Raw genomic sequence first — 25,347 nt, 5'->3', positions numbered from 1 at the left:
CATTGGATGACGATGTTTTGAACAAACTAAAGTTTACCTAGGTACTAAGACAGCTTGCTCAGCCCAACTGTCTGGTGCTTACCTAAGACGAATAGCTTGAAGGTACCCACTGAAATTGAAGAAGGAAGGAAGTGGATCTTTCATATGCAAACTTCGGGCTTCTATGCTTCAAAACCATATATAATCTACTTAAAGTTTACGGTCCTTCCTCTTGCTATCGGTCCGTACTAGTATTTACCCCATTTTAACCACGGCGCACCTACCTATCTAACCTACGCCAACTATTCGGACAAGAAGTAGGTACGGACAATTATATCATAGCTGTACTTTGTGGTAGGTATGGCAGGTACGATGGTTCCCGTTGCTAAAAAACCCCGCAATGTAAAGGGAAACACCCCGCAGTGATCTATGATCTATTATTCTGCGCAGGACTTCGTCATTCACCTACATCAAGATCAACATCTTTCAACTTCTGCTTAGGCAATTAACACCATTAAACGGCAGCCAGCACGAACCAGTCAGCAATTCTTGCATCATTCAACATGCCTCGTGTAAGTTATAAAAGACCCCCTTACTTACCATCACCCAATTCCTTAGCGTTGGTTTTTCTTCTTCTTTTTTCTGTACCTCCTAACGAATTGGGGTCAACAGGTAAAGTACGTCCTGCTCGACTGCGACAACACCCTCTGCCTGTCGGAGCATTTGGCCTTCGAGGCCTGCACCGACTTGACCAACGAGGTCTTGGAGAAGTGGGGCAGACCGGAGCGCTACACCGTCGAGCAGCTGCTAGAGGACTTCGTTGGCCACAACTTTCGCGGCATGCTCAATGGCTTGCAGAAGAAGCACGGTTTTACCATGTCCCCAGCAGAGGTAGATGCTTATGTCGACCGCGAGCTGGGTGCCGTGACTGCGAAGCTGAGCGAGAAATGCCAGCCTTGCCCCGGTGTACCTGAGCAACTTGAGGCGCTTAAGCAAGCAGGGTACCCCATGTCCGTTGTCAGCACCTCAGCCAAGCCCCGCGTCGTAGCCAGTTTGAAGAAGGTTGGGATTGACCACTACTTTCCCAACGAGCACGTCTACAGCGCCGCTACGAGTCTGAACCCTCCTTCCAGCAAGCCTGACCCAGCCATCTACAACTACGCCTGTCAACAGCTAGGTGTCAAGAATGAAGACTGCGTCACCGTCGAGGATAGCAAGAGTGGCGCCACCGCCGCCATGCGCGCAGGTATCCCTCTAATTGGGTACGTCGGCGTCTACGGCATCGAAGATGGCAAGGAGAAGATGGAGGAGATGGCCAAGCTATTGACCGAACAATGCAACGCCAAGGTTATTATGTACGATTGGAAGGAATTCCCAGAGGCCTTGAAGAAGATTGAGTCGCTGTGAGTCTCTATCTACACGAAGAATCACTTTAGTTCCTAGGTGAACTTCCCCCACTACATGCGACTACCGGGATGGTTTATGGGAGACTGAATTGAAACTCGAGAGAATCTGTGCGTTGGTTTTGCCTTTCGTTTTCCTTCCAACTAAATCGAGGGATTGTGTTCATACTCGGAATGCTAGCAACAGACTTCCCATAGTAGCCGAACTCTTTCATGCAAGCAAGCAAAGACTGATTTCACATTAAATACCGCTAATAAATAGCTCATTTCACTTACGTTAGCTTTTACACGATCCAATCTTGTTTTAAGTAAAGTAGGGGGAGAATCTCACGAATTGGTGCGAGAGGATTAGATACTAGGACGTTGATTGGCGTAAGCGATCCAGGTGTGCCGAACCCGACGATTTGAATGGACGGAAGATAGCCGTAACTCATCAACCCTTCAATCGTATGACCGCAGGTACAAACTTGAAAGATGCCTCTGCTACTTACCATAAAGCTCCTCTTCCAGTTATATATCGCGAAACTGTAGAGGAGCAACCCTTGCGAAATCCTTGTAGTTAAATCGGAAGAGAGGAAAAAATTGCCTGTTGAGAACATCGAGCGGGAAAACATTGGAAATGACCATGGAATTAAAAGCCCTTACATACACTCTTATTCCAATTAGCGGACTGTGTCTCAAACCCAATATTATGAAAATCCGCTTTGGGAATTACCTAGGCGATAAGTACTTCCACGGAAATAACAAGAAAACACCATCTAGGGAACCAAGTAAGCAGATCAACAATAAAGTCGAAGGAAGACGACGATGAGAGGTCATCATCCACATTATCACAGTTCTCATCTCTTATAAAATATATGCTACCTTGAGGTAGGGATTATTACCTAAGATTACCTGAGTAGATACCTACCTCAGTTAGGTAATCTTGGCTACATGGAGATCTTTCGTCTACCAAAGTTGAAATTGAATGGTGACGACTTGGAGTGCATATTCAGCCAAACAAGTTCCTGACATCGGGACAGTGGATCAGACGCTCTGGCACACCGCAACGGCACTTTGAGGGAAGAAGAAAAAAAAAAAAAAAAAAGAGACGACAAGCTTGACCAACTAGATGTTTGCCACATGGCAATTGAACACGATATAGCCGAATTTGACAACGTACAGTTTGATGCACATCGGGAAGATCTCATCTCGTATTTTCTTAGCTTTCTAGCTTCTAGATGATGGGTACCGAGCTTTTCTTCGCCTCCAAGCCTGGGACTTTGTCTCTAGGCCTTCTGATGCTTTCTTGTCGTGATTGGATCTCCAACACCGCGATGGCCACTTGGTGGGACAAGCTGCACAGCCATGAAGCGGGTCAACAATGCTTGGTGGAACTTGATAGAAAATCCAATCGAATTGAGCGAGCGGTTCGATACGAATGTATTTCTTTAGCGCCTCTAGTACTCTCCACCAAGCGATAACAGAGCCTTATGCATCCTCGTATGTTTACAAATACCACTGGAATTCAGCTATGACAACTAAGACATTTTGTATTCATACTGTACTGGGCGTCTCACGGATACGATAAAATATCATGTTAGCTCTTCCTAATCTTACTATGGTATACTTTGGTAAGACGGACAGGTGAAAAAATTTAATATTGTCAAAAAAGGAGACGAGATAGATCTGAAATAGGACTGTACTTTGGGTAGAATTATTGTGCTTTTTATTTCCCCACACGGCGAACGGATGGTCAGATTTAACCCCTGAAGGGATCATGCCAGCTGCCCCCTTTTTTTTCCCGTGTCTTTCTTTGGAGACAAATTACTGTATGTACTGTGTATCATACATCCTTGGAGGTACTAGAAAGATCTTCATATCACTGCTAGAAGCCCTCTCTATACCTTAATCTACTTTGGTTGACGCAGTTCAGTAAAGGTGAAGCTTTAGCTCTCTATATAAGTCAATGACTCCTAGATAATACAAACGCCAATACGACTACACCATTTTGTTGATGATGTAGTCTAAGTAGCATGAATAGAAGTTCGTAATTTAATTGTACTTCAGGGTTCATTCGGTAACGTCTTCCATTAGCAGTCAAGCAATTTAGCTGCATCCTGGCCCGGGATGGAACCCTGGTTCCCCCAACCAAGGCAAATAATTGTTGCTAGACTGGGATTGGACGCTTGGGTAGGTCATGCAGGGCAGCGCGACACCGACACGAAAAATTGGACAGCTTGATGACGAGGGCCGCGAGGTATGGAGGAGTCTTAGCGCCCTACTTTTCCCAGATCGCCCCCTAGTCGCATCGAATGTCGATCTTAAGCTATATGCAGGCTTCCCCAGGTGCACTAACGCGAGGTCCGTCTCGCTTTCATTTCTTATTTATTTGGAGGCTTACCCAAGTTCTTCTTTATTTCGGTTCTACTGTTTCTTGTCTTGCCCCGTTCGCTCGTGTCTTTAAAGACTCCGTCACTCGCTCGTTCTGACAAGTTCTAATCAGCTTCACGGCCTCGCCTACACTCGTTCCTGTCGTTTTGCATATTCTAGTTGTCTACCTACTAATACTTAATATTGTCTTACACGAGTTGTACAAACACCTATCAAGATGCGTTTCTCCGTCCTTGTCACCGGCTTCCTCGCCGCCGTTGCGAGCGCCCAGTCCGAAACTGGTTCCTCTGGCTCGACCGCTTCGTCCGCCGTAGCCTCTTCTACTGGCACCGCGTCCGCCCCCGCTTCTGTCACTTCTAGCAATGTCGATCCTGCTCAGAGCTCGGCACAGTCTGCGGTTGTCCAGTGCATTGATGCCTGTAAGTGAACACTACAACCCAATTCGAGGTATTCTAACCAACTTACACCCCGAATAGGTGACCCGTCTGATGTCAACTGCAAGGCCAAGTGCATTGCTGTTCCCAGCCCCGACACCCAGAATGTGAACGCGACCACCGAATGTGTTGCCCAATGCCCCCAGGGCAATGGCACTGCCGCCGAAAATCTCGACTACGCTAACTGCGTGAACGGTTGCATTGCCCAGTACTATTACACCACAACTGGTACTCCCAACCTACAAACCTCTAGCGGTGCTTCTGGCAGTGACTCTACCCCATCTGTCACCAACATTCAATCCACCGTCACCTCTGACGGCTCCACCTTCGTCACATCCTTCTCAAGCACCATTGCGCCTTCCGGAAGCGACTCTGCCGCCGCCGCCTCCTCGACCTCCAGCTCGTCGGCCGGTGCTGACATGCTCTTCTCCCCCGTCGGTTCCGGCATCGGATTATTCTCTTTCTTGGCCGCTTTCCTCGCTCTATGAGCACAGCGATTACCTGAGTGAGACGAGTACGGATGTTACGGGATATAATATCATGCCACATATTTTGAAGAATTTCTAAATACCAGGCGCAAAGGGTGGATTGACGATAAAAACTTTAGTAATATTTAGGATGTCAATACTAATTGGAGATATAATCACGTTGGATGAAACGCGAATATGACCTAGATATTGACCATTGATTCGTTTCCCTCCGATGTTGTATATGTGTGTAGTTGTGCAATGTTTAGGATGGTTAACGTTGTGAGGTAGGCACCACTACTGGAACATCGCTCAGCCATGGCAGGCCAAGTTGTTTCATCTCTACCGCCAATTGGAAAAGATAATCGAGGCTGTTGATGACATCGAATATTAGATCGATTATGCAAAAGCGGTATCGGGCGGGGCAGAGTTCACCTTTCACACATAGTCTTTGCTTTGTGGACATTATCACCCCAGACATAGACGCCATGTCTACGAACCAGAACCGCATAGGTATCAGGGTGCTTATCCATGGCCTCTTCCAGGAACTCGGTAAGATCCTCCTCGTAGGCCGTATTCTCGATGACGGGGATGCGGAGGGTATCATGGTAACCTAGATTACCCTGTTTCCGAAAACCCTTACCAAAACCTTTGATCTGCTCGATATTGTTGATTTCGAACAGCTTGTCTTGGCCAGGACCCTGCGTCTCGAGGAGCAGAGTCACCAGCACGGCCCAATGGGAGTGGGTATGGATGCAGCAGCCGGCCCCCCGCTTGGTGAAGGCAGCGAGGAACAGCGGTGTACATTGCGAGGGTCTACCGCAAGGCGGGGAACGCAAGTAGACACGGTTTTTTAGGTCAGTCTGCTTGGATAGGGCGAGCACGTAAATATCAGTGTGCTTCATAAGCTCCTTCTGAACACCTGAAGGTGCAATGTACACTAGGTCACTGGAACGCGGAAGTATGAGATAACGGCCATTCTGATTTTATTTACATTATTGTAAACAAAGGGAATGAAAATAGGGACGGATATGAGCGATATTATGCTGAATGCACTCCACCAAAGTGTGAATAGGAAAGAATGAAGTCTTACTCGTTGCGAATTGAACATCCTCCTCCTGTGCCCGTAACCCATCCTAAGGTCCAGAATTTGGCGCATAGGGATGGAATGAGGTTGGCTGGATGATCAGGATCCTCTGACGTTATGTAATGGTCGTCGCTCATTTTCTTGTCCTTTTCCGAGGATTTGCACTTGGCTGATTACTTAAGATTAGGCCAGGCTGGCCTCTTTAAAAAGGAAAGGCAAGTTATTATATGAATGTTTGCGGAAAGAATATGAATCAGTCGGACCCGATGGTTATTAGCAAATAAAGTTGATGAGGCTAAAGTCGAAGCATCACGGCATAACCCAATCAAACCCCATTTTCCCCACTTAGAATAGAACACGCAACATTACCTATGTACCTAGGTACATATATATATGCATGTATGTAGCTTAGAAAATAAATACTTGCACATAAAACGCTAGTGGGCATACGCTACATGTATATAAAATTTGGGGGTGTTAGGTCAGGAAGGTGAGCTCCAGTCTGTACATGTGTAGGTACAATGCCATTAGCTCTTCCCAGACATGTGCTCCTTCTCAGTATCGGTCTTTTTCTTGATTGTATAAATAGAGCTAAGTTCGAATGAAATCCATCTACCGAATAACAGTACTATTCTATTTTCGGGATAAGTAACACCCGTAATAGAATTTACTTACCAAAGTTGGGTTACCTAGTAAGCAAACAGAACACGGACTACCCGTTGGACCTATATGTAGGTACTATGTAGATATTATGGTCCTACGTAGTACCAACTAATAAAGTGATAACTTGTTGACAGATTTCATCACATTTCCTACGGACGAACGGTTTCGTTCCCCATGATGGTGCATTTTGGTATAGGGATAATGATTTGTATACATAGATAACTTAAGATGATAGCATGATTCATTATATCAACGAGTATTTGCAGGCGTATAAACTTTCAATTGAGGCCAATTGAGAAATAACCAATCCTTAATCAGTCAATTGGTAAATCTTAAGTAGCCTCGTTTGGGGACTCAGGAAAGAATAGCTGAAGGTTTCCCAGAGATTCCATCGCTATCCCCGCACTATCAAGTACCTAGGTACTTCTATAGCCCCAAAAACTTTAGCCAATCAAAGGAACGGAACCGTGTCACCGAAAAGGTACGTACTGACTTTAGGCCACGTTTGCTTGGAAGGTCCGGCCAATAATTAAAAGTTCACGGCGAACATCTGCAATTGCTTCCTGCTCGAATCCATCTTTTCTTTTCTTTCCGTCGAGCTCTGGGAGTTCTTTCTCAACACCACTCTCAATCCCCATTCCAATTCCTTCCTCTCTGTGCAAGACAGAAGAAGAGAAATAGAGAGACAAGACAGGGCTAGTTAATCAAAAGCAAGCAAGCAGCAAAGCAAAGCAACTGTATATACATTGCTAGTATTGCCAGCTTCTTTTTTTTCTTATTATTCCCCCCTTCACATCATGAAGTTTAATTCAGCTATTGCCGCTGCCATTTTGGCATTCGGCGCCTGTGCCGACGATGCCTCTAAGGTTGAGAACACAGAGTCATCTACTTCTGTCGCCGTTGAGATCCCTACCTTCACCGTGAGTAACGAATCCCTTGCGCCGATTGCTGCCTTTGTGCTTCTCAATCGGCGATGCTTTCTTATTGTTCCGTTCCACTAGAGCTTATCTAACCAATGTTTTGTTTCACAGCCTACCACCATCAAAGCTCCCTTCCTAGAGCAATTTACCGACGACTGGGAAAAGCGATGGAAGCCTTCCCACGCCAAGAAGGATACAAAGGGCCAAGAAGAGGAATGGGCTTATGTCGGCGAGTGGGCAGTCGAGGAGCCCTACAAATACAAAGGTATTGAGGGTGACAAAGGTCTTGTCGTCAAGAACGCTGCCGCCCACCACGCTATCTCGGCTAAATTCCCCAAGAAGATTGATCCCAAGGGCAAGGACTTGGTTGTCCAATACGAAGTAAAGCTCCAGAGTAAGCTAACCGGTTTCCACAACTTATTGGTATCATATTTATAATAACTACTTTTCTAGAGGGTCTCGAATGCGGTGGTGCTTACTTGAAGCTCCTACGAGACACCAAGTCTCTCCACCAAGATGAATTCAGCAACACTACGCCGTATGTCGTCATGTTCGGCCCCGACAAGTGCGGTGCTACCAACAAAGTCCACTTCATCTTCAACCACAAGAACCCCAAGACTGGTGAATATGAGGAGAAGCATCTCCTCGCTGCCCCGCCTGCCACAATCGAGAAGACCTCGGAACTATACACCTTGGTCGTTCGCCCCAACAACACTTTCACTGTCAAAAGGGGTGGCGAAAGCGTTCGCGATGGTAGCCTCTTCGAACAGTTCTCTCCGGCCGTCAACCCTGAGAAGGAGATTGATGACCCCAACGACAAGAAGCCCGAGGATTGGGTTGATGAGGCCCGTATCCCCGACCCCGACGCTAAGAAGCCTGAGGATTGGGATGAGGATGCACCGTTCGAAATTGTCGACGAGGAAGCTACTAAGCCTGAGGACTGGCTTGAGGATGAACCCCTCACCGTCCCCGACCCTGAGGCCCAGAAGCCCGAAGATTGGGACGACGAAGAGGACGGCGACTGGGTTCCCCCAACTGTTCCCAACCCCAAGTGTGCTGATGTCTCTGGATGTGGCCCCTGGACTAAGCCTTTGAAGAAGAACCCCGACTACAAGGGCAAGTGGACTGCGCCTTACATTGACAACCCTGCCTACAAGGGTGTCTGGGCTCCACGCAAGATCAAGAACCCCAACTACTTCGAGGACAAGCACCCTGCTAACCTTGAGCCTATTGGTGCGGTAAGTAATTAGGAAAAAGCTTCACTCTCTGGGATCTTGGACTAATATGCTATCAAAGATTGGCTTCGAACTCTGGACTATGCAAAGTGACATCCTCTTCGACAACATCTACATTGGTCACTCCGAAGCAGACGCAGAGAAGTTCGCTCAGGAGACTTTCTTCAAGAAGTCTGCTGTTGAGAAGGCTCTTCAGGATGCCGAGAAGCCCAAGACTGATGACAAGATCAAGTCACCCTCCGACCTCAAATTCTTGGATGACCCCGTCCTCTACGTCAAGGAGAAGCTCGACCTCTTCCTGACCATCGCTGCGAACGACCCCATCCAGGCCATCAAGTTCGTCCCTGAGGTGCCTACTGCCATTGGCGGTTTGGTTGTCACCCTTGCGGCCCTCGTTGGTATCTTCACTATGGGAGGTGCTGCACCAGAGGCTGTTAAGAAGGCTGGTGCGGGTGCCAAGGAGAAGGCCAAGGATGCCAAGGACAAGACCGCCGAGGCGGTTTCTACTGGTGCTGAAAACGTTAAGGCTGAGGTTAACAAACGTGCTACAAGAAGCCAATCGTAGGTGATGGCTTAGGGGGGGATAAATTAAAGGCAACGAAGGAAAAAAAAAAAAAACAATGACTTATTCCGGCCTTATGGGGCTGGCTTAGGGGGGTGTGGTGCTCTTTTTTCAAGGCATGCTTTTGGGACTTCAGATTTACTTTGCATGGCGCCGGTGTATTTTACACAACCCAATAAAAATTACCCAACTTGCACAAATTGCGATTAGTCACTCTATGTAGGCCAATGATCAGTTCATTATTAGTAAAGGTGAGGTCCTTGCACTCGGTAGGGTATGTAACACCACAGCTGTATGGATATATTACAAAACGCAATCTCAGTAACCAGCTCTAGCATTAATTCTATGAAAATCACAAACACTTATCTGAAAGATGATTTCGTCTTTATTTGACGCGTAGCTAAAATGAAGACTATTAAACAAGAATACGAACCCAGGCGATGCGAGTAATAAGGACAAACAATTGCTATGAAAGACGCTTTTGTTCGGCTGCTATCAAGCCAGTCAGATTTGTTTGCTCTTTTTTTTCCTTTTCTTTCTTGAAACAGGCTGTGTACAGTGACGGATGAAAATTAACGCCAACTTATTCCAACCCGTACAAACAAAAAACAAAAGACGCCATTATCATGGTGCCAGCCAAGTGTAACGTGAGAATTAGAAAAAGCACACAAAGAGACGCATAATTAACTTATGCTTACTGACTCTGGCGGCGTCTCTTTGGTACATCCTTTACCGTAATAATAGGGTCATCCGTTTTTAGAGTGTTCTGCACGCTCTTGCGGTGTATCCTCTTGGCTCGTGGTTTGTTTTGGTCTTCTCTATTGACGTTAACGTTACCAATCGCTTGCTCGGGACTTTCTTCGTGCATCTCACTAGGCTCGCCGTCATCGCCGAAGGGATCCGAAGAGCATCTCTCTTTAAGTAGATCCGGCTCTTCATACTTACGCTGGTCTAGCTGTCTGTAAATTTCATGCTTGACTTCTGGTGTAGCCACTCGTTTTACTGGTCTTTTTACTGGTTTTTGGGACTCTATGAAGTCCCTTGTGAGCTTTGCTTCAAGTGCTTCTATAAGCACACAATGCTCAGGTTGCTCGGTAGAGCAGAATTGGCATGTACAGTTTTTGAGCATATCATAAAACCAAACTCTTGGCTGTGGTGGCCGTCGCGGGTGGCGGTCTGCGACTTTTTCTCCTCTTGCAGCAAGGACTGAATCTCGGTGAGTCTCACTCCGCTGGTAACAGATGAAGTCTTCATTGATAGGTGGTGCCTCAGCAACGATACGGGCGTATTCCCGCCGACGCTCCCATTCGTCCACGTCTTCCCACCATTCTGAGTGTGTTCTAGACCCTTCATGGTGCCTGGTTGGCGGAGGCGGGCGAGGTAAGCTCGAGTTTGGCCGTTGCCTATAGACAGCTCGCTCCCTCAACCGGTATCCCCTCTGGGACTCGTCCCTCTTCTCCTTTCGGAGAAAGCTACTCAGAACACCGAAGCAACCCATATTAGCTGAATAATAAAGTACTTGGGGATGTGATTTGAAAGCTGGTAGACTTTGGAGATGCGGTAGTGCTGTAATACGGACGCAAAACTCTAGGTCAGAATCTCTTAGTCTAATAACCACGTGTTTTTTTAAGAAAGATCCGACTGACTGAATCGACGATGACATCTGCGAACTCCACAGCCCTCTATATACTTTTCCGCACTAGCACGTTTGTTCGCGAACACATCCATTGTATATACACAATGTAATTAAGCTCATTTATTTACTCATACAGAAACCTACCTAGCTACCTATATCTGTCTACAAAGAAGTATCATGGTTTTTCCTCCATTACTTTGTTTCGGGATACCATCGCCTGACACGTGGCAGTCTGTAAGCCAGAGTTTTGCCAAAGGCAACCAGACAATAGCATTCATTGTCGTACCGAGGTCCCCAATTCTTTCTTCGGACAAGCATTTTCAAGAACGTACTCGAAAGGAAATGATATCTGATGTACATAAGAGTACTTACGCGCTCTTTTTCGCTTGTTGACCTACGAGAAACCAGCAGAACCATCTAACAATACCTATCCCCACAGGACCAACTGACAAATATCAAGCAAGGTTACTACTCTGCTTATTGAAATGGGGATAGGTCAAGACGCAAGCACTTTTCTAGAACAGTGTTTGAGTCCACGTGTGAACTAATCCATACCCTTCTCGTCGTAAGTGAGCAACAAAAGATTAATATATATTTTTTGTGGTCTCATAACATCGTCCTTAGAGGCGACTGTATTATACGAGCTCTAGGGGGGGCTCTATAATAGAAGCGCAGGAAAACTGCATGTACGTCGAGAATCACCCCTTCAACACTATAAACCAAGCCAATGACATATATAGTATGTGCCACGATTGGAAACAGGAGTATTTCGAGTGCGGCCACGTTTCTCGAAAACTTATCAATTGTCCTGCGTATTTTGAGCAACAAGATTCGGCGGTCAATTTTCTCAGCAGCTTGTTCCGCGGCAGGTTCAGGAACAAGAAACACTGCGGTCGTGTTATTCCCCACCACGCAGGCCCAGAACCCTTCTGCCCAAGTTGTACAATCAAATTTGAACGGATGAGGGCGCAACAAGCCAGCGACGGCACATTCAGAGCCTATCGGCCAGATATGGAGAATGTCGGGCAAGGCCCGTCCAAAGTCTGCTTGAATATGCGTACGGATATGGCCACAAGAAGGCCCCAAGATCAAGAAAGACACTCCCAGCATGTTATAAAAACCCGTAGCCATGTACCAGAAAACTACGGGCTAGCGCGGAGTCTTTGGGTACCGGACTTACATGACCACCCAGAGACATTCGTGCGAAGAGAGACTTGTGGTAGACCCGCGGAGCCCGCGCCACCGGTGAGCTCTTCGCGGCGTCACAAGTCATCTGCCCCCAGTAAGTCGTCTCGTGAACAGGAAACTGGGGATAATGATTCGAAATCTCACGCTTCTAGTTTAAACAAACACCACGGGCACGTCTATAACACTTCCCCGGGTGGAGCTCCGAACCTCAATGATCCTCAACTGTTCGAAAACCCGAGGAAACCTCCAAAGGGGCCACAACCAACGTATTATTCCCAGCACCACAGAAAAGTTGGTACGAATGAATTACCTAGGCGGCCTGCCCTGAAACCATCGCCGCGACCAGCGCCGCCTCCGCCTCCTCCTTCTGTTGCCCCCCCTCAAGTTTCGCAACAGAACACAATTGCCCGATCGCAGGATAGGCAACGTGCCCCAACCTATAAACCTCCGGTTCCCATGAGCTTAAACTCAGCCGAAGCACACCCAAAGCTACGACGAAAAGCAGGACAATTCTTTAGTAAGGCTCAAAAGGAACCAACTGCCGTCAAAGCCATGAATGCCCCGCCGCCCATGTACCTTACCTACCTAACTGCTTATGAATTCACAAAGGATGGTTCCAGTCCACACAACCAAACTGGAACCAATGCCTCCCTATTTCTACCGCCTCGGAAGAAGAAAAAAAGCAAATCATCCAAGCTCAAGCCTGGAGGATCCTTTCTGAGTAGAATTATCAAGTTCGGAGTGCCAATCGAGGAATCGGAAGAGAGCTTTGCATGTCAAGATTCGAGGATGCTGTCGAGAATGAACCAAGGACAGACATCTCCCCAGCCCCAGTGAACATGGCTCTCGCGTACGACGCCTCGATAGACACTTGAGAACATTGATATCTACTCCCCCCGGTAAGTCAAGCTCTGAATTTCCTGATAGGGTATACGAAATATGTAGACACGGAACAAGTTGCATCTGGTAAATTAGTATATAGTATGTAGGCGATTTAGCTTTCCTGTGAGACTTAGCTAAACTAATAGAGGGATCCTTCAAAAAATTTGGTGTGCTGTGTTTAGTTCGCGTAGATTGCGGTACTATTGCGAATAATACGCTTACATTATACACTTAACAATGCTTCCTACCCACAGGGGGGGCCATATGTACCTTGTGATACCTATATACAAGAATGGGAGGTCATATACCGTAAAGGGTCTGCTTTGGAAGCTATTGGCTGACTCCCTGGTGAGACGGATCGTTGGCTCACTTACTGAGGTGGGTTTTGTTATATGTATCGTCGAGGGACCCGTGGCATGCATGTCCACATCGGCTGTGTATGAATTTAGAAGTCCTTGGGTGTGGGGGAACATATTATCCTGCACGCAGACGTGTCATAGGCGACTATTTATTCCTCTTTACCCATGTAGAGGCTATCGTAGCTGTGGATCCTAGTTCATGTTGGTATTGTTCATTGAGCCTTCCCATTCTTCATGGCGTTGGATGATTTCTGTTGCCTGAACTTGGCTACCTCGACTTGAACGGCCTTCCCGACGCGATCCTGTAATTCTCTTCGATAACCGAACTTGAATAAAAACTCGAGCCAGACGAAAAGGGGTGCTAAAAAGATAGCTTGGGTCAAGTTATCCAGTAGCGCAGGTGCCCGGCCTTCAAATGCACCGTGTCCAACGAATTGTAGTAACCAACATACCACATGTACGGTGATGGCGATTTGGTTCGTCAGAGTCGGGTTTTCGGACACGGCGGTGTTTGTAAACGCGGCTGCTCCGAGGCATATTAAACCTAAGATCGTTCCGGCGACAGGCTCGAGAAGGACATATAAACCTCCCCACATAAACGCTGCTATTGTGCCAAGATTGAGGTCGAGATGAGGTATCGTTAAGGCTTTCGGTAGAGGGATAAGCGTACCGGTATTTGCAGCCTGCCAGAAAAAGTCATAATTGTTAACAATGTGCAAACGCCACGAAACCATGATCGATGGACTTGACATGGACATACTATAGCAAATCCTGAGAATAATATTAATGGTACACAGATCATGTGAATGGCGACGTTAACGGAGTTATAATGGTACGCGCCATACTACGGACAATTTGTTAGAAAAGGTTTTAGATTGGAACAAATTGTGAGTGCGTCGCACTACTATACTTACGAAGGTAAGCTGCCTTTCAAGGTTGAGCGCCATTGTGGCTGGAAGGAGAGGATTCGGACTTTAGGGAGTAATAATGCGTGATAATGCGTGGATGAAGCGCGTGCCTCGGACGGTGGCTTATCATGAGTATGAGGGGGGAAGAAACAATCGGCGATGTAAAGTTCTTATAGAAAAATAGAACAAAAAAATAGAAAAAATCAAATTGATCAAAACAATTGAGAATAAATTATACTTTTGCGTGGTACTCTGGTACTCAGGTAAGGTAATATCTTTTTTACATCGGCCATAACGGAAGGTGAGGAGGAGCAGTGGAAGTGGGGCCACCATCGTCCACGCATTTTCCTTAAATGTACCTAAGGTAGGTAAGGTCCGAGCTATTAGAGCTTCAATGGAGCTCAGGGCACCTGCATGTACTTTAGTATGTACCTCTAGCTACATATATATGTATGTACATGAGGCAGGTATACGTTCTGCATACGACACGTTCGGTACCTACATAAGCTATCGTCCGTGGGTACTTAAAGAGAAAGGTTAAGAGGATAAGGTTTGCATTGTCTTAGGGAACATTGTCTGTACTTTTATATAAAGAAAAGTACATCACATTGGACTTGTGATTCGTACCTCTACATGTACATAATGTTCGAAAAGCCAAATAAGTGGAGAACAAGCATTCCCCCCAGGTTCTACGGAGTAAAGTTTGTTTAAGGCGAAATAAGGTCAGGGTTACTGCTAGCCACGACGGAGCGCGCCTCAACCTTTTCATCGTCAGACGGGGAACTTTTCAAGCTTTGCGCCGAACTGAATTTTCTTCCAACTCTGCCGTCGCATTCATCCCGACAACGCGACAGCACAGGTAGAACTTTTCGCAGTCGTGCATTGCGCTAGCTTCACTCTTTTTCTCTTTCTTGTATTTCTTGACTAATTAATTCTATGATACCCTAGATTTCCAGGTTTTTCTTCATTTGGGGTGCGCAAAAGCCGGCTCGAGGCTCGCGTTCACGTCGCCTCAGCCCGGCGTTCTCTACCAATTTCCATCCTCCAAATAATCGCGACTTTACAAACCTCCACACGCTACGCGCCGATAAACACTCATTTACCACCTTCGTCGGCAAGGGGTCCGTCGACTACAATCGTCCTACACTCGTCGCGACTATAGTTAATTTCACCGATAGCCCTCGATTTTGTTGACGGCGTCCGTAAACTCCAGGGCTGCAGTCCCTGTCACGACAATCCCTTCTACTCCTCCCGCCGGTCGCCCACCCAACTTCGTTACACGAGCGCAACAAGCAAATCACAATGTTCTTCCTCTACAACCTTGAGCGTCGGGTCACCCTTCACCCGTCGTACTTTGGTCGAAACATGCACGAGCTTGTTACGGGCAAGCTTCTGGAGGATGTCGAGGGTACATGTACCGGAACTTACTACATCATCTCGATTATGGATACATTCGATATCTCTGAAGGACGTATCCTTCCTGGAAGTGGCCTAGCCGAATTTACCGTGGGTTATCGTGCTGTGGTCTGGAGACCCTTTCGAGGCGAGACGGTAGGTCACCCTGATGGACTTCATATTCCCTATATCTATGCTAATTACTAGGTAGATGGACGCAATCGTGACTTCGGTCAACCAACACGGCTTCTTTTGCGCTGCCGGACCACTTCGCATCTTCGTTTCTGGTCACGTAAGTGCTCCACAAACCAATACATATAGAGTATACTTACAAATTTCTTGAAAAGTCAATACCTAGTGAGGTCAAGTGGGATCCAAATGCCACCCCTCCCCAGTTCACGAACAACGAGGACACAACTATTGAGGTTAACACCCAGGTTCGTGTCAAGCTCATGGGTATACGAGCCGAGGTTGGTGAGCTATGGGCTATCGGTAGTATCAAGGAGGATTATCTTGGGTATTTTCTTCTCTTCTGCTATATGTAGTGGCATCCATGCTGACACCCTATTCAACAGTACTCTGCAGAACTAAAGCTTCTGGATCGGAATGTTTATAGTTCGCGACATCCTTTTGCATGCGTGTGGCAAGATCACTTTCGCATTCATCAGGGCCAAGCAATTCATAGGATACGACACAAGCCCCTTGAGGACTGTTAATCTTGGTATTGGTAGTCCTACATAGGCACCTTTATATGCAAGGTAAAGTCTTGGTCACCCTTGAAGTCTTGCGAAATTCAGATGTACTTAAGCCCTCCGTCATTTTTATGACATTTGGTACTCTGCTTTTCCCTTGACGAGCAATCAAATTGCAACCTAGAACGAGGTACATACGCACTTTGGAAGTAAATGATCTGTAAAAGAATCCTAACTCAAGTAGGGGAATTCGATTTTTTCACGCAATCCTGGAAATTTGGTGGTTTATGTCCTCCATAGCTAAGTACCTAGGTATTTGGTCCTAAGAGTGGTTTTGTTCCCGTAACCGGCCTTGATACCCAGTACGATACATCGTCATTGGACTAAACATAGACAAATAATCAGCCTGCCTGATTTGAATTTACCTCCGGCTTCATGGCTGGACCAGGAATTAAACATGTTGGTGATAAATTTTGTCCATCTTTGCGAACAAAGTATATGAGAACGTCCGTGAGTCAAAAGCCCAGCTCCAATTGCCATAGACATAGCCGCCATTCAACGCGCCATGGAAAATAAGAAAGGTAAAGAGCACAGCTACAATAGTTTCCCATCATCAGCTGTGTAGTCATTGCGGTGTAGGTGGTAGGATATTCAAGAAACACTAATTCTCCCTGATCTGGCTTCTTAATCCTATATCATCTCAACTTCAAACTCGTTCCCGTACCCTAGTAGGACACATTAGATATGATCTATATGAAGTAAAAATACGAAATATTAGACGAAGATATTAGACCATTGCGATTATTTTGTCAGCACGGGCTTATCCCATCAAGTTTTACATAAAAGGTCTCTTTCGCAGAATCATCTTGACTAAACGTGATTTTCGACGGCAATATCGACCTTCATACGTTCGCAATAATAGAAATGGATACGAACGACCAACATCAATACGATGAGAGGGCAATCGTACCAAGCCCACTACAAACCTTGGATTCGTCCTCGATTAAGTGTAGTAATTCTACGAGCACTTCCACACCACAAGCCACCACAAAACAAATGGGCAATAGCTTCTTGGAAGAAGCATCACTCGATTTGGGCCAGAAGAATATAGACAAGCCAACCGATACACAGCATCGAATATCGCCAGTCTTCGCTCCGAGTACAGAAGAAAGGCGAAATCCGGAAAGATTGAAAGCAAGAGAATGTCCTCGGCCTTCCATTGACGCCGTACTCTGCGAAGCTTTTCAGATTACGCCTGTTGGGGATGAACAAGAAAATCAACACCATGCGGACGCGGCGATCACCAGCTCGAGAGAGGGTCACCACACGCGAAACGACGAGCTATCTAATGAAATTGAAAAAACAATCGATGGATATGGAAGGAGGGTGCCCTATTATGGGATATATTTGGATGTTCCTGGGCTCTACGAAGAAGACGATGATGACTATAGCCCGCCCAAGTGTCCTAGATGTAGATGGACGCTCCAAAACAATGATAATAGCCCACCAGGTATCCCTATCATTTCAGTAACGAGCCCAGATGGTAAAACCCGGTACCCCCACGATCATACATACTACCTCAGCGACTCGGACTCGAATGGGGACAGTGACTACGACGACGACGGAGAATCGGACTCGGACTGTTGGGATTGAGGGTCTTAGAGTTTCCACGGGAGTGTTAGCTCTCTGTTGTGTGTTGTCGCGCACGGGTTCTATAGAAATCTTCGCAGGAGGGAAAGGGGTTCTGGATTTCGGGGCGGGCTTGCGCAAAAGAAGATAGATACCTAGATAGTTTGGCACGAGCCCCTTTAAATTCTGTGCAATATTAAGCCCTGATTAGACGATAATGGTCATATATGGAAGAACGTAAGCAATGTACTGCAATCCTTTGGCCCTGCTGCCAACAAGTACTGATATGTGATTTAGTGGCAGCCTGTCGGGTGTTTCACTCCATAGGTACCAACCAAAGTTGGGCGGCAAATTGTTATTTCCCACACAATACGCCAAATATCTCAATAGTGTTGGGCCAGACTCGCTAGTAATAGTTTATTATACCATAGTGCTCTATTTTATATGTCTTGGCCTTCGGTTTCGTCGACGATAAATCTTGCGAGGCCCAAATTTTCGTATTTTCGTAAAAAATGAGCCAAAAAAGATATATGCAATTTCTATTATCTCGATCGTTAGCTCCATAACACTGTGTATACCGCCAATGCCTGTTGATTGACGCATTGTCATGCAGAAATTTGCCCCCTTGTCCACTCCTTCCGGCCTCTACCCTCCTACGAAGCCCCCTCTATCATATTTCACATAACGGGGTCACTCTAAGAAATACATAGAATGCTGAGTAGGTTTCCTAGTGCGCGGCTCGGTATTTACGAGTCATAAAACAAGATTACAGTGTCGAGTTTGGAAATTCTAAGCGATCGCTACCGGACCCCTTTACGCTGACTATCTCTGAGGGAGATTCGGGTTCTTACGCTCTGTACCTGGGCTTCAAGCCCTCAGATAGTGCAATGTATAGCTTTTTAATTACCTGAAAATGGTTACAATCCGCATAGTATAAAATGTTAATACGTATCTTGGCTACCTGGGTGGTTTATCAAGCTCTAGTGTATAGTCGTAAGTTGGCCTCACAAGCTTCGTATGGGCCATAGAGAATTCCCCTGCGCAGGAAAATCATCCAGCAACCGTAAGATTCTTTAGAGGGGTGATTATAAATGCATCGCCCGCTTACCCATGACACGACTTGGTAACTTGCTCGGGCGCCAGTAGCGGCAGCTACATCCTGACGTCGAGTTATCCGCGCAGGGAGCAACCAACTGAACGACTTAACGGGTTAGGAAGGGCAATATCACTTCCCCTCTATTTACATCGCCGATGAGCCTACGGATGAATCGGTTCTGGATACCCAGGACTATGAGAGGGAAAAAATGGAATCTCGAGTTTCCGTCAAGGAGGGTGCGTTATCGCTCCCCAATCAAGTGAGAACACATTTCTAACAGTAGAAACCGAGTTCTCACACCTAAGCCTCCTGTAGCTGTGGCCGTAGGTTGTATCAGCTAAACCCCTGGCTTATGGTAGGATCGGTCTTCATACATGGCGTGGTGGGTAGCTTAGTGGCCTTATGGTTTACCTCTTTCCCTCGGGTACAAGGGCAAAATTAATCGTCAGCGACTTCAATCCAGGACCATGGTAGAGCCCCATGCCCCCCAGGGCTACAAAGCGAGCCAAAGCATGATAAAGTCAACTCACATGCAATGATCACTCCTCTTACCTTGTCCCACACTCGTTCTAGATAACCTATGTATCTTCCTCGTCGCTACGAAAATGCCACTAATGCAACAGCCGTGCATAAGAGGATGAGTTTAACATCGTATTTGACTTCCTTGATGTCACTATCGGATGATTTATAGGCCCTTTGCTTGTTGGCCGTTGAGAATGTAACGAGAAGGTCTTGGACGTTAGGTAGCCAGGTCCTGTGCTTTGGGAAGAAAATTATGTACATATAATCTAAAGTATCTTCCTATAGCCTCTTGATTATAATTTCCCATACCACAGCGTCGGGCCGTGTATCAAGCCCGACAGAGGTATCCTTCGAGGGCCGAGTCGGTATAGAAAAAAGCGCGGCCCGCACCGCCCGAACTTGTGACTCCCGATTAAGTGCTGAAGAAGATTGATCTACGGGGCCCCATACAAATTGCCTTCGTCTCCAAGATTTGAGCCTATGAAGAGTCCAGGAGCCAGTAGCTGATGTCGTTTTGACCCCTGTCAACTGGTCTTTACCCGGAACCGAACTCGTTGGGACAAGGGTGGCAAGACAACATTTGCTTACAAGGGAAAATAAGGGGGGGCTTGCTACAATGAATCCACCCCAATTTTGCATGAGATGTCACCCTCAATCCCGTGGTCGTGAATGACTCGTCTATTCCCATAGCTAGTTTGGCTCCTAAGTGACGAAATAGGAGACTTGAATACTACGATACCGCGACAAGCTTACTAGGTTGTATTATGGCAGAAGCTACTAGACCCGACAGAATGGGAGCCAATCATTGAAGACCAATGATATCGTATAACCCACGGTTAGTGACAAATCAGCTTTCACACCGTGCTCGGCCATCCATGCATCCGTCTGCTGGCAAGGGCTCCACCGATTGATCCTACGGGCCTACAGGGTACGTCTAGGAGCGTTTTTACCGCCCTTCGGCTTCCCCATTTGCTGTAGTCTATCCGGGTTGGATTGTTGGAGTTATTCGTGCGGCTCTGCTCCCTCTTCCCCCAGAGAATTTACTCCGTCATTCGCTCTTCACCCGTATTGACTACACGTATTTTTCGTCGTCGCTCACGCTACCGTTCTTCTTAGTCCGATCTGCGTTATCTTACCTCCAAGCCACTTTCCTTTAGGGGCAAATCAGACCCGTCTAACGGTATCCCGCAACATTGGGTACTTAATGTATACGGTCAAGTTTTTCCTTAGTCGAAACATACCCGAAAAACGACGATCCATGGAGAGGGCATCGGGTACAGTCCCCGCACAAACCCCGATCCTATTGCTGTCTAGTTCGTTGTTATAATCCAGGTAGACAGACCATCTCTATGCAGGTTTTGATCTTACCAATCGTTAGGGGATATTTGGTAATGCATACTACCTGCTCATGTTGTGGCAAGATCCCCGTCAACGCCCTCTCCAAGAGGTATGGATCAAATCATACGACGGTGTAGTCAATCACTCCATAACCGCTATCCCAAGACTTACCGTGTCAGTGGAACTGGGTATACCGGGCTTTGACGAAAATCCCGAGGGGAGTCGACTAGTGTTCAGGTAAAGAGAAACGTTGGTACCAGATACTGCGAACATCCTACTATCCTTAGTTAGCACGTATTACTACTTGGAAGCAAAGGTCACTTTAGGAAGACTAATTCCTCTAGGGTTCCTATGGTCGATTGTGAAAGTTTGCCTGTGGCTTTTCCCCGAGAGTCTGTGGCCGCTTACGCAACAGAGGCAACCCATGAGGCTTCTTCTACTTTTTCTCTCGAAATTAGTGTTGGTGTTACTCGTTAAAGAGTGTGGAAGGCATTACCATATGGGCGGAACCCAATCAGCAGTGATTGACAGTGGTTGTGCGAGCTTGCTATCAGCCTAGACACGCAGCAGGATCTGCATCATGGTCCAGGCGTCCTCTTTATATGTGTCTAGCCCCAATATGGAAATTATAGCTGCCAGTGTTGCGTCTAGACGTGATCTGATCTACGTTCCGCATCGCTGGAGATAAGCCGCCAGCGAATTCCTTTGTGGGATGGGCAGGGTGTCAGCATACAAACTAGCATGAACGACTGGCGGCTAAAAGACCAATAGTTGACAGTGGTGCTCGCCACGTTTGTTGGTAGGGTGGGAGAAATGTTGGTCGGGGTGCGGTTATGTGAGGTGATCAAATGGGAATATGTCATCAAGCTCAGCCGTTGAGCCGGGTACCAAAATTTACCTTCTTAATGGCAATGGCGGACTTTCTTCTGGCTAGGATGGGAATAAACTGTGAACGGTGGGTTACCAGGTTGGTATAATCCGAAGGAACAAGTCTATTGGACACTGAGCCGATTGCAGATTCTTCATCGACTTACCTAGTTTGATAACTCATGGTAACTAACACTAGGCCTTCGTTCTCGGTATTCTTCTCGGTACACTGGCTTGGTGGTGTTGTGGGTGCTTGTGCTGATATAGGTGGCCTAAAGAAGGGCTAGTAATGCTCATGAACGGGCAGTTGATCGGCGAGTTATTAGCTCTATTCGGAGGTATAAAATAATAATCGCTCGTTATACTGTATAGGCTTCTGGTTTTCCATCAGCTACAACCAGGGTATGCGGTCGCTAGACGGCAATAGGGAATGCTACCCACCATGGAATTAGGTCTGTAAATGGTCTTTAGCATGAGGCCGGCAAATGAGAATCATGTATGAGATCCAAGGCGCTGGGCCAGGCTGCAGAGACGTAGCAGTCTGTGCTGTTGGACTCTAAACTCGCATCCCTTATATTAAATACGGATAGCAAGAATCTCGATCTAGACATCGGAATATAGTCTAGATGTTGGTGCTTGTCGTTGGCCGGCATTGCGGTCGCAGGGTGGTAAGGGAGGCAACAGCGACAGTAACCTTACAAACTATGCCGGGGCGTATATAAGAATATGAGGCTGGAGAGTAGAATGCCATGAATATTTGAAGCCTCTCTTCCCTTACGTTCTGGCTAGGGAGCTCGCTATTCTATATCCTATAAGTTAAACGGATAATATTATCTCTGTCCCTCCCACTTTCGACCTCAACCCCATTACTCAGGGCATATATAACAGATTTCCAAGCTTAAACAGGATGATTTCTTCCATGCGTCGGGGTCTTCAGGCTCTTAGTGGTAGAAAGGGGGGACCGGACTTGCCTTGGAGTTTTCCACAGTCAGCACGAGGGATATCTCATATTTATTCCCAGAGGACATTCGCGTTGCCTGATCCCATACCGGAGTTTGCTCATATACCCCCAATATCCCCTACATCTGCCTTAACCCCCGCACCTTGTGTACCTACCTTTATACAGCCAGAACCTTCCTCGAGTTCTGATGATGAATTCTGGCGCCGAATCCCATCATGGAGAGATGTTTCCTTTGATGAGTTCGGGTCTTGGGGATGGAATGTTAAGGTAGAGTTGACTAAATCCCTTCATTGCTGGCGCATGCTGAATACTTTAGCACGTTGTCGAGGCGAACTTAAAAAAACCGAGCCATGGATTAATCGACTTTTTCAATGTTGCTCTCCCAAATGAGGTCCCTCGGAGGCAGGAAGTTGGGGGCTTGCAAAGCCGTGATGAGTTTATTGGCGATGTATTGAGTGGTATCAAAAAATCTGCAATGGCCCTTCGTGTCATGTGAGTAATCCCGAGTAACTAGGGGATGGAAGGAGTTGCTGTACACTTGGGAATGTCTTGCTCTGACTTTATTTATAGGCCGTACGTGTTGGCCAGAATTAATTGGAAAGATCCGGCGAATGATCCGATTTTTAAACAGTTTATACCACTGGGCTCTATGATAATAGCAGACCACCCCATACTCAAGCTCGATTCGTTAGGTGAACGGGAAGATTCGCCGGTTCCAGGGCTTGTACATCGTTATCCCGATAAAGCGCTTCTCCTTCGTATGTTTTTTTTTTTTTCTTTCTTAAATTAAATCTCAGCTCCAATTACGTGTGATTAACCAATCAAAGCAATTTCGGTCTGCCCAACATATTGCTCGTATTGCACAAGGTCATATGCAGTTGGGCCTGCTACTGGTGAAGTAGAGAAAGACTCCGTACGCGCTAAACTTCAGCAGGCTTTCGATTACATAGAGAGTCGCGAGGAGCTCCGTGATATTGTCGTCTCTGGAGGGGATGCTTTCTACTTACATCCCGAACTTTTGGAGGATATTGGTGATCGACTTATTGGTATGAAGAACATTGAGAGGTTCCGCTTTGCATCGAAAGGTTTGGCGGTGTCGCCGCAGAGGTTTCTAGATCATAAAGATCCATGGGTAGATTCCTTGATTCGCGTGTCAGATAAGGCTAGGAAGGCAGGCAAGCACATGGCCTTTCATACACACTTCAATCATCCGAATGAGATATCCTGGATCACGGAACAGGCTAGCCTAAAGTTGCTTCAGTCGGGCGTTACTGTTCGTAACCAGACAGTATTGCTTCGGGGGATCAATGACAACATCGATACCATGATTACTCTTATAAAGAAGTTGGCCAAAATGGCGATTCAGCCAGTAAGAACCCGCCCATTCCGATTTATGCAGACAAACGTAGTCGAGACCTAACTATTTTGTTAGTATTACGTTTACCAATGCGATATGGTACCAAAAATTGAGCACCTGCGCACGCCCCTGTCGACCATTCTGGACATTGAAGCACAAGTCCAGGGAGCCGTCGCGGGATTCTTCATCCCGAAATTCGTAGTTGATCTCCCCGGTGGTGGTGGCAAGCGGCCGGCATCCCTCTATGAGTCCTACGATAGGAAGACGGGCATTTCCACATTCACACAGCCATCGCTTAAAGGCAAGGATAGGGATCATAAGGTATACGAGTATCATGATCCAGTGAATGCTCAGTCCTCTTCGTAATGCGGAGGTCTCCCCTTTTGGGTTCATTGTCCAGGACAAAGCGGAGCAATAAACTAGGGTGTCGATGGCGACGATGGGTGGCGATGATATGCATAGGGACATGTGACATATTGGAATAGCCAAGATGCTATGATCTTCTCTTTCAGCTAGATCATCTAATCGGGGGCCGCGTATTATCTTGGATACTGGAGGGATATGTATGCGTCCTTGTATGATACCGGTAGAATTCAACATCTGAACTTGTTGAAGTTGATTTCCGATGTCACATCCTGATTGAATATCCACGTGCATAGGTGATATATGACCGATAAGGTCTAATGAATGGGTGCTGCACGAGCCCGCTTAAGCAAGAAATGTGCGTTTCAGACACGAGCAGTAGTGTTGTGATGGCGGTTGGTGGTGTCTAATGCGGCTTGGGCTCGTATCTGTTTCAAGAGCAGATCGTGTCCAAGCTCGTCGGCATCCGTGGTTGTTCCCCTCATGAACATGCCAGTCATGTGGTTTCTTGGTGTGTATACCCTTGCAACCCGACCTGTGTACCGCTAGCACCGTAGATTACCTAGGTAGGTTGTTTATTAGGGTCACTTTGCTTCGCATTAAAGACAATGTTTAATACGGCTTGAGATCGGAGGGATACCGGTTGGAATGGAGATCTGGGTAGCGTATTCTCTCTTGCCATAAACCATTGTGTAGACGTTCTCAAGCGCCCGGCTCCGATTGTTATTGACGGATGATGATACTACTATAGCACGCTATACCACGCCAAACATGACGCAGGGATTTGGATGAGCCCTCGGATCTCGACCATCGCATAATCGATAAGGAGAAATAGTGACGCGGATTATTTAATAAATTAGCAGGGTGTAGTGCTCGGTGTCTGGGAAGGATTTGGGGAGCAGAAAGGAAAGATGACCTGGTGGTGCGGAATTTGCCGAAAGGCCATCGGTGTATGTAATTGTATGATGTCTCCAGGGTGAACAACGCCCATCTGTAAGGGGAATATCTAAGGTGTGAATTTCGAGACACAT

At 46.7% G+C, this 25,347-nt stretch overlaps 10 protein-coding genes across 10 annotated transcripts; 7 read left to right on the top strand and 3 right to left on the bottom strand.

Moving 5' to 3' along the window:
* Positions 1–542: 542 nt before the first annotated feature.
* F4822DRAFT_431936 (HAD-superfamily hydrolase) lies at positions 543–1,386 on the top strand (the record flags this gene model as incomplete). The annotated part of the gene is made up of 2 exons (XM_051461553.1): positions 543–551; positions 652–1,386. 2 exons carry the CDS (start codon positions 543–545, stop codon positions 1,384–1,386), a joined length of 744 nt encoding a protein of 247 aa, XP_051312843.1.
* Positions 1,387–3,655: 2,269 nt separating this feature from the next.
* F4822DRAFT_333550 (uncharacterized protein) lies at positions 3,656–4,882 on the top strand. The gene is made up of 3 exons (XM_051455695.1): positions 3,656–3,725; positions 3,868–4,174; positions 4,232–4,882. Exons 2-3 carry the CDS (start codon positions 3,973–3,975, stop codon positions 4,675–4,677), a joined length of 648 nt encoding a protein of 215 aa, XP_051312842.1. The 5' UTR covers positions 3,656–3,725; positions 3,868–3,972; the 3' UTR covers positions 4,678–4,882.
* A 30-nt stretch (positions 4,883–4,912) lies between these two features.
* Positions 4,913–5,974, bottom strand: F4822DRAFT_333530 (Methylthioribulose-1-phosphate dehydratase). Its single transcript, XM_051455694.1, has 2 exons — positions 5,750–5,974; positions 4,913–5,604 (listed from the first exon to the last, which is right to left on the bottom strand). Exons 1-2 carry the CDS (start codon positions 5,878–5,880, stop codon positions 5,088–5,090), a joined length of 648 nt encoding a protein of 215 aa, XP_051312841.1. The 5' UTR covers positions 5,881–5,974; the 3' UTR covers positions 4,913–5,087.
* A 985-nt stretch (positions 5,975–6,959) lies between these two features.
* F4822DRAFT_412001 (calreticulin precursor) lies at positions 6,960–9,481 on the top strand. The gene is made up of 4 exons (XM_051458916.1): positions 6,960–7,326; positions 7,438–7,720; positions 7,780–8,564; positions 8,623–9,481. Exons 1-4 carry the CDS (start codon positions 7,204–7,206, stop codon positions 9,124–9,126), a joined length of 1,695 nt encoding a protein of 564 aa, XP_051312840.1. The 5' UTR covers positions 6,960–7,203; the 3' UTR covers positions 9,127–9,481.
* A 336-nt stretch (positions 9,482–9,817) lies between these two features.
* On the bottom strand, positions 9,818–10,744 carry F4822DRAFT_445141 (uncharacterized protein; the record flags this gene model as incomplete). The annotated part of the gene is made up of 1 exon (XM_051463348.1): positions 9,818–10,744. A coding segment is annotated over one exon (927 nt), but the record flags the coding sequence as incomplete, so codon positions are not given.
* Positions 10,745–11,500: 756 nt separating this feature from the next.
* On the top strand, positions 11,501–12,784 carry F4822DRAFT_431931 (uncharacterized protein; the record flags this gene model as incomplete). Its single annotated transcript, XM_051461552.1, has 1 exon — positions 11,501–12,784. One exon carries the CDS (start codon positions 11,501–11,503, stop codon positions 12,782–12,784), a length of 1,284 nt encoding a protein of 427 aa, XP_051312838.1.
* A 608-nt stretch (positions 12,785–13,392) lies between these two features.
* On the bottom strand, positions 13,393–14,644 carry F4822DRAFT_333354 (DUF962-domain-containing protein). Its single transcript, XM_051455692.1, has 3 exons — positions 14,103–14,644; positions 13,949–14,032; positions 13,393–13,871 (listed from the first exon to the last, which is right to left on the bottom strand). Exons 1-3 carry the CDS (start codon positions 14,133–14,135, stop codon positions 13,401–13,403), a joined length of 588 nt encoding a protein of 195 aa, XP_051312837.1. The 5' UTR covers positions 14,136–14,644; the 3' UTR covers positions 13,393–13,400.
* Positions 14,645–15,176: 532 nt separating this feature from the next.
* F4822DRAFT_333364 (RNA polymerase Rpb7-like domain-containing protein) lies at positions 15,177–16,390 on the top strand. Its single transcript, XM_051455693.1, has 4 exons — positions 15,177–15,647; positions 15,703–15,783; positions 15,839–16,008; positions 16,067–16,390. Exons 1-4 carry the CDS (start codon positions 15,399–15,401, stop codon positions 16,080–16,082), a joined length of 516 nt encoding a protein of 171 aa, XP_051312836.1. The 5' UTR covers positions 15,177–15,398; the 3' UTR covers positions 16,083–16,390.
* A 717-nt stretch (positions 16,391–17,107) lies between these two features.
* Positions 17,108–17,886, top strand: F4822DRAFT_445139 (uncharacterized protein; the record flags this gene model as incomplete). Its single annotated transcript, XM_051463347.1, has 1 exon — positions 17,108–17,886. The coding sequence occupies one exon, from the start codon at positions 17,108–17,110 to the stop codon at positions 17,834–17,836; it is 729 nt and encodes a 242-aa protein (XP_051312835.1). The 3' UTR covers positions 17,837–17,886.
* A 4,668-nt stretch (positions 17,887–22,554) lies between these two features.
* Positions 22,555–24,887, top strand: F4822DRAFT_445137 (uncharacterized protein; the record flags this gene model as incomplete). Its single annotated transcript, XM_051463346.1, has 5 exons — positions 22,555–22,863; positions 22,913–23,088; positions 23,167–23,354; positions 23,424–23,965; positions 24,029–24,887. 5 exons carry the CDS (start codon positions 22,555–22,557, stop codon positions 24,317–24,319), a joined length of 1,506 nt encoding a protein of 501 aa, XP_051312834.1. The 3' UTR covers positions 24,320–24,887.
* Between the last annotated feature and the right edge of the window lie 460 nt (positions 24,888–25,347).

This window comes from Hypoxylon trugodes, assembly GCF_022578975.1.
Source record: "Hypoxylon trugodes strain CBS 135444 unplaced genomic scaffold F4822scaffold_7, whole genome shotgun sequence".
In the NCBI taxonomy this organism is placed as follows: domain Eukaryota; kingdom Fungi; phylum Ascomycota; class Sordariomycetes; order Xylariales; family Hypoxylaceae; genus Hypoxylon; species Hypoxylon trugodes.
The sequence above is the reverse complement of the archived record's forward strand: the minus strand, read 5'-3'. Positions and strand labels throughout refer to the sequence as shown.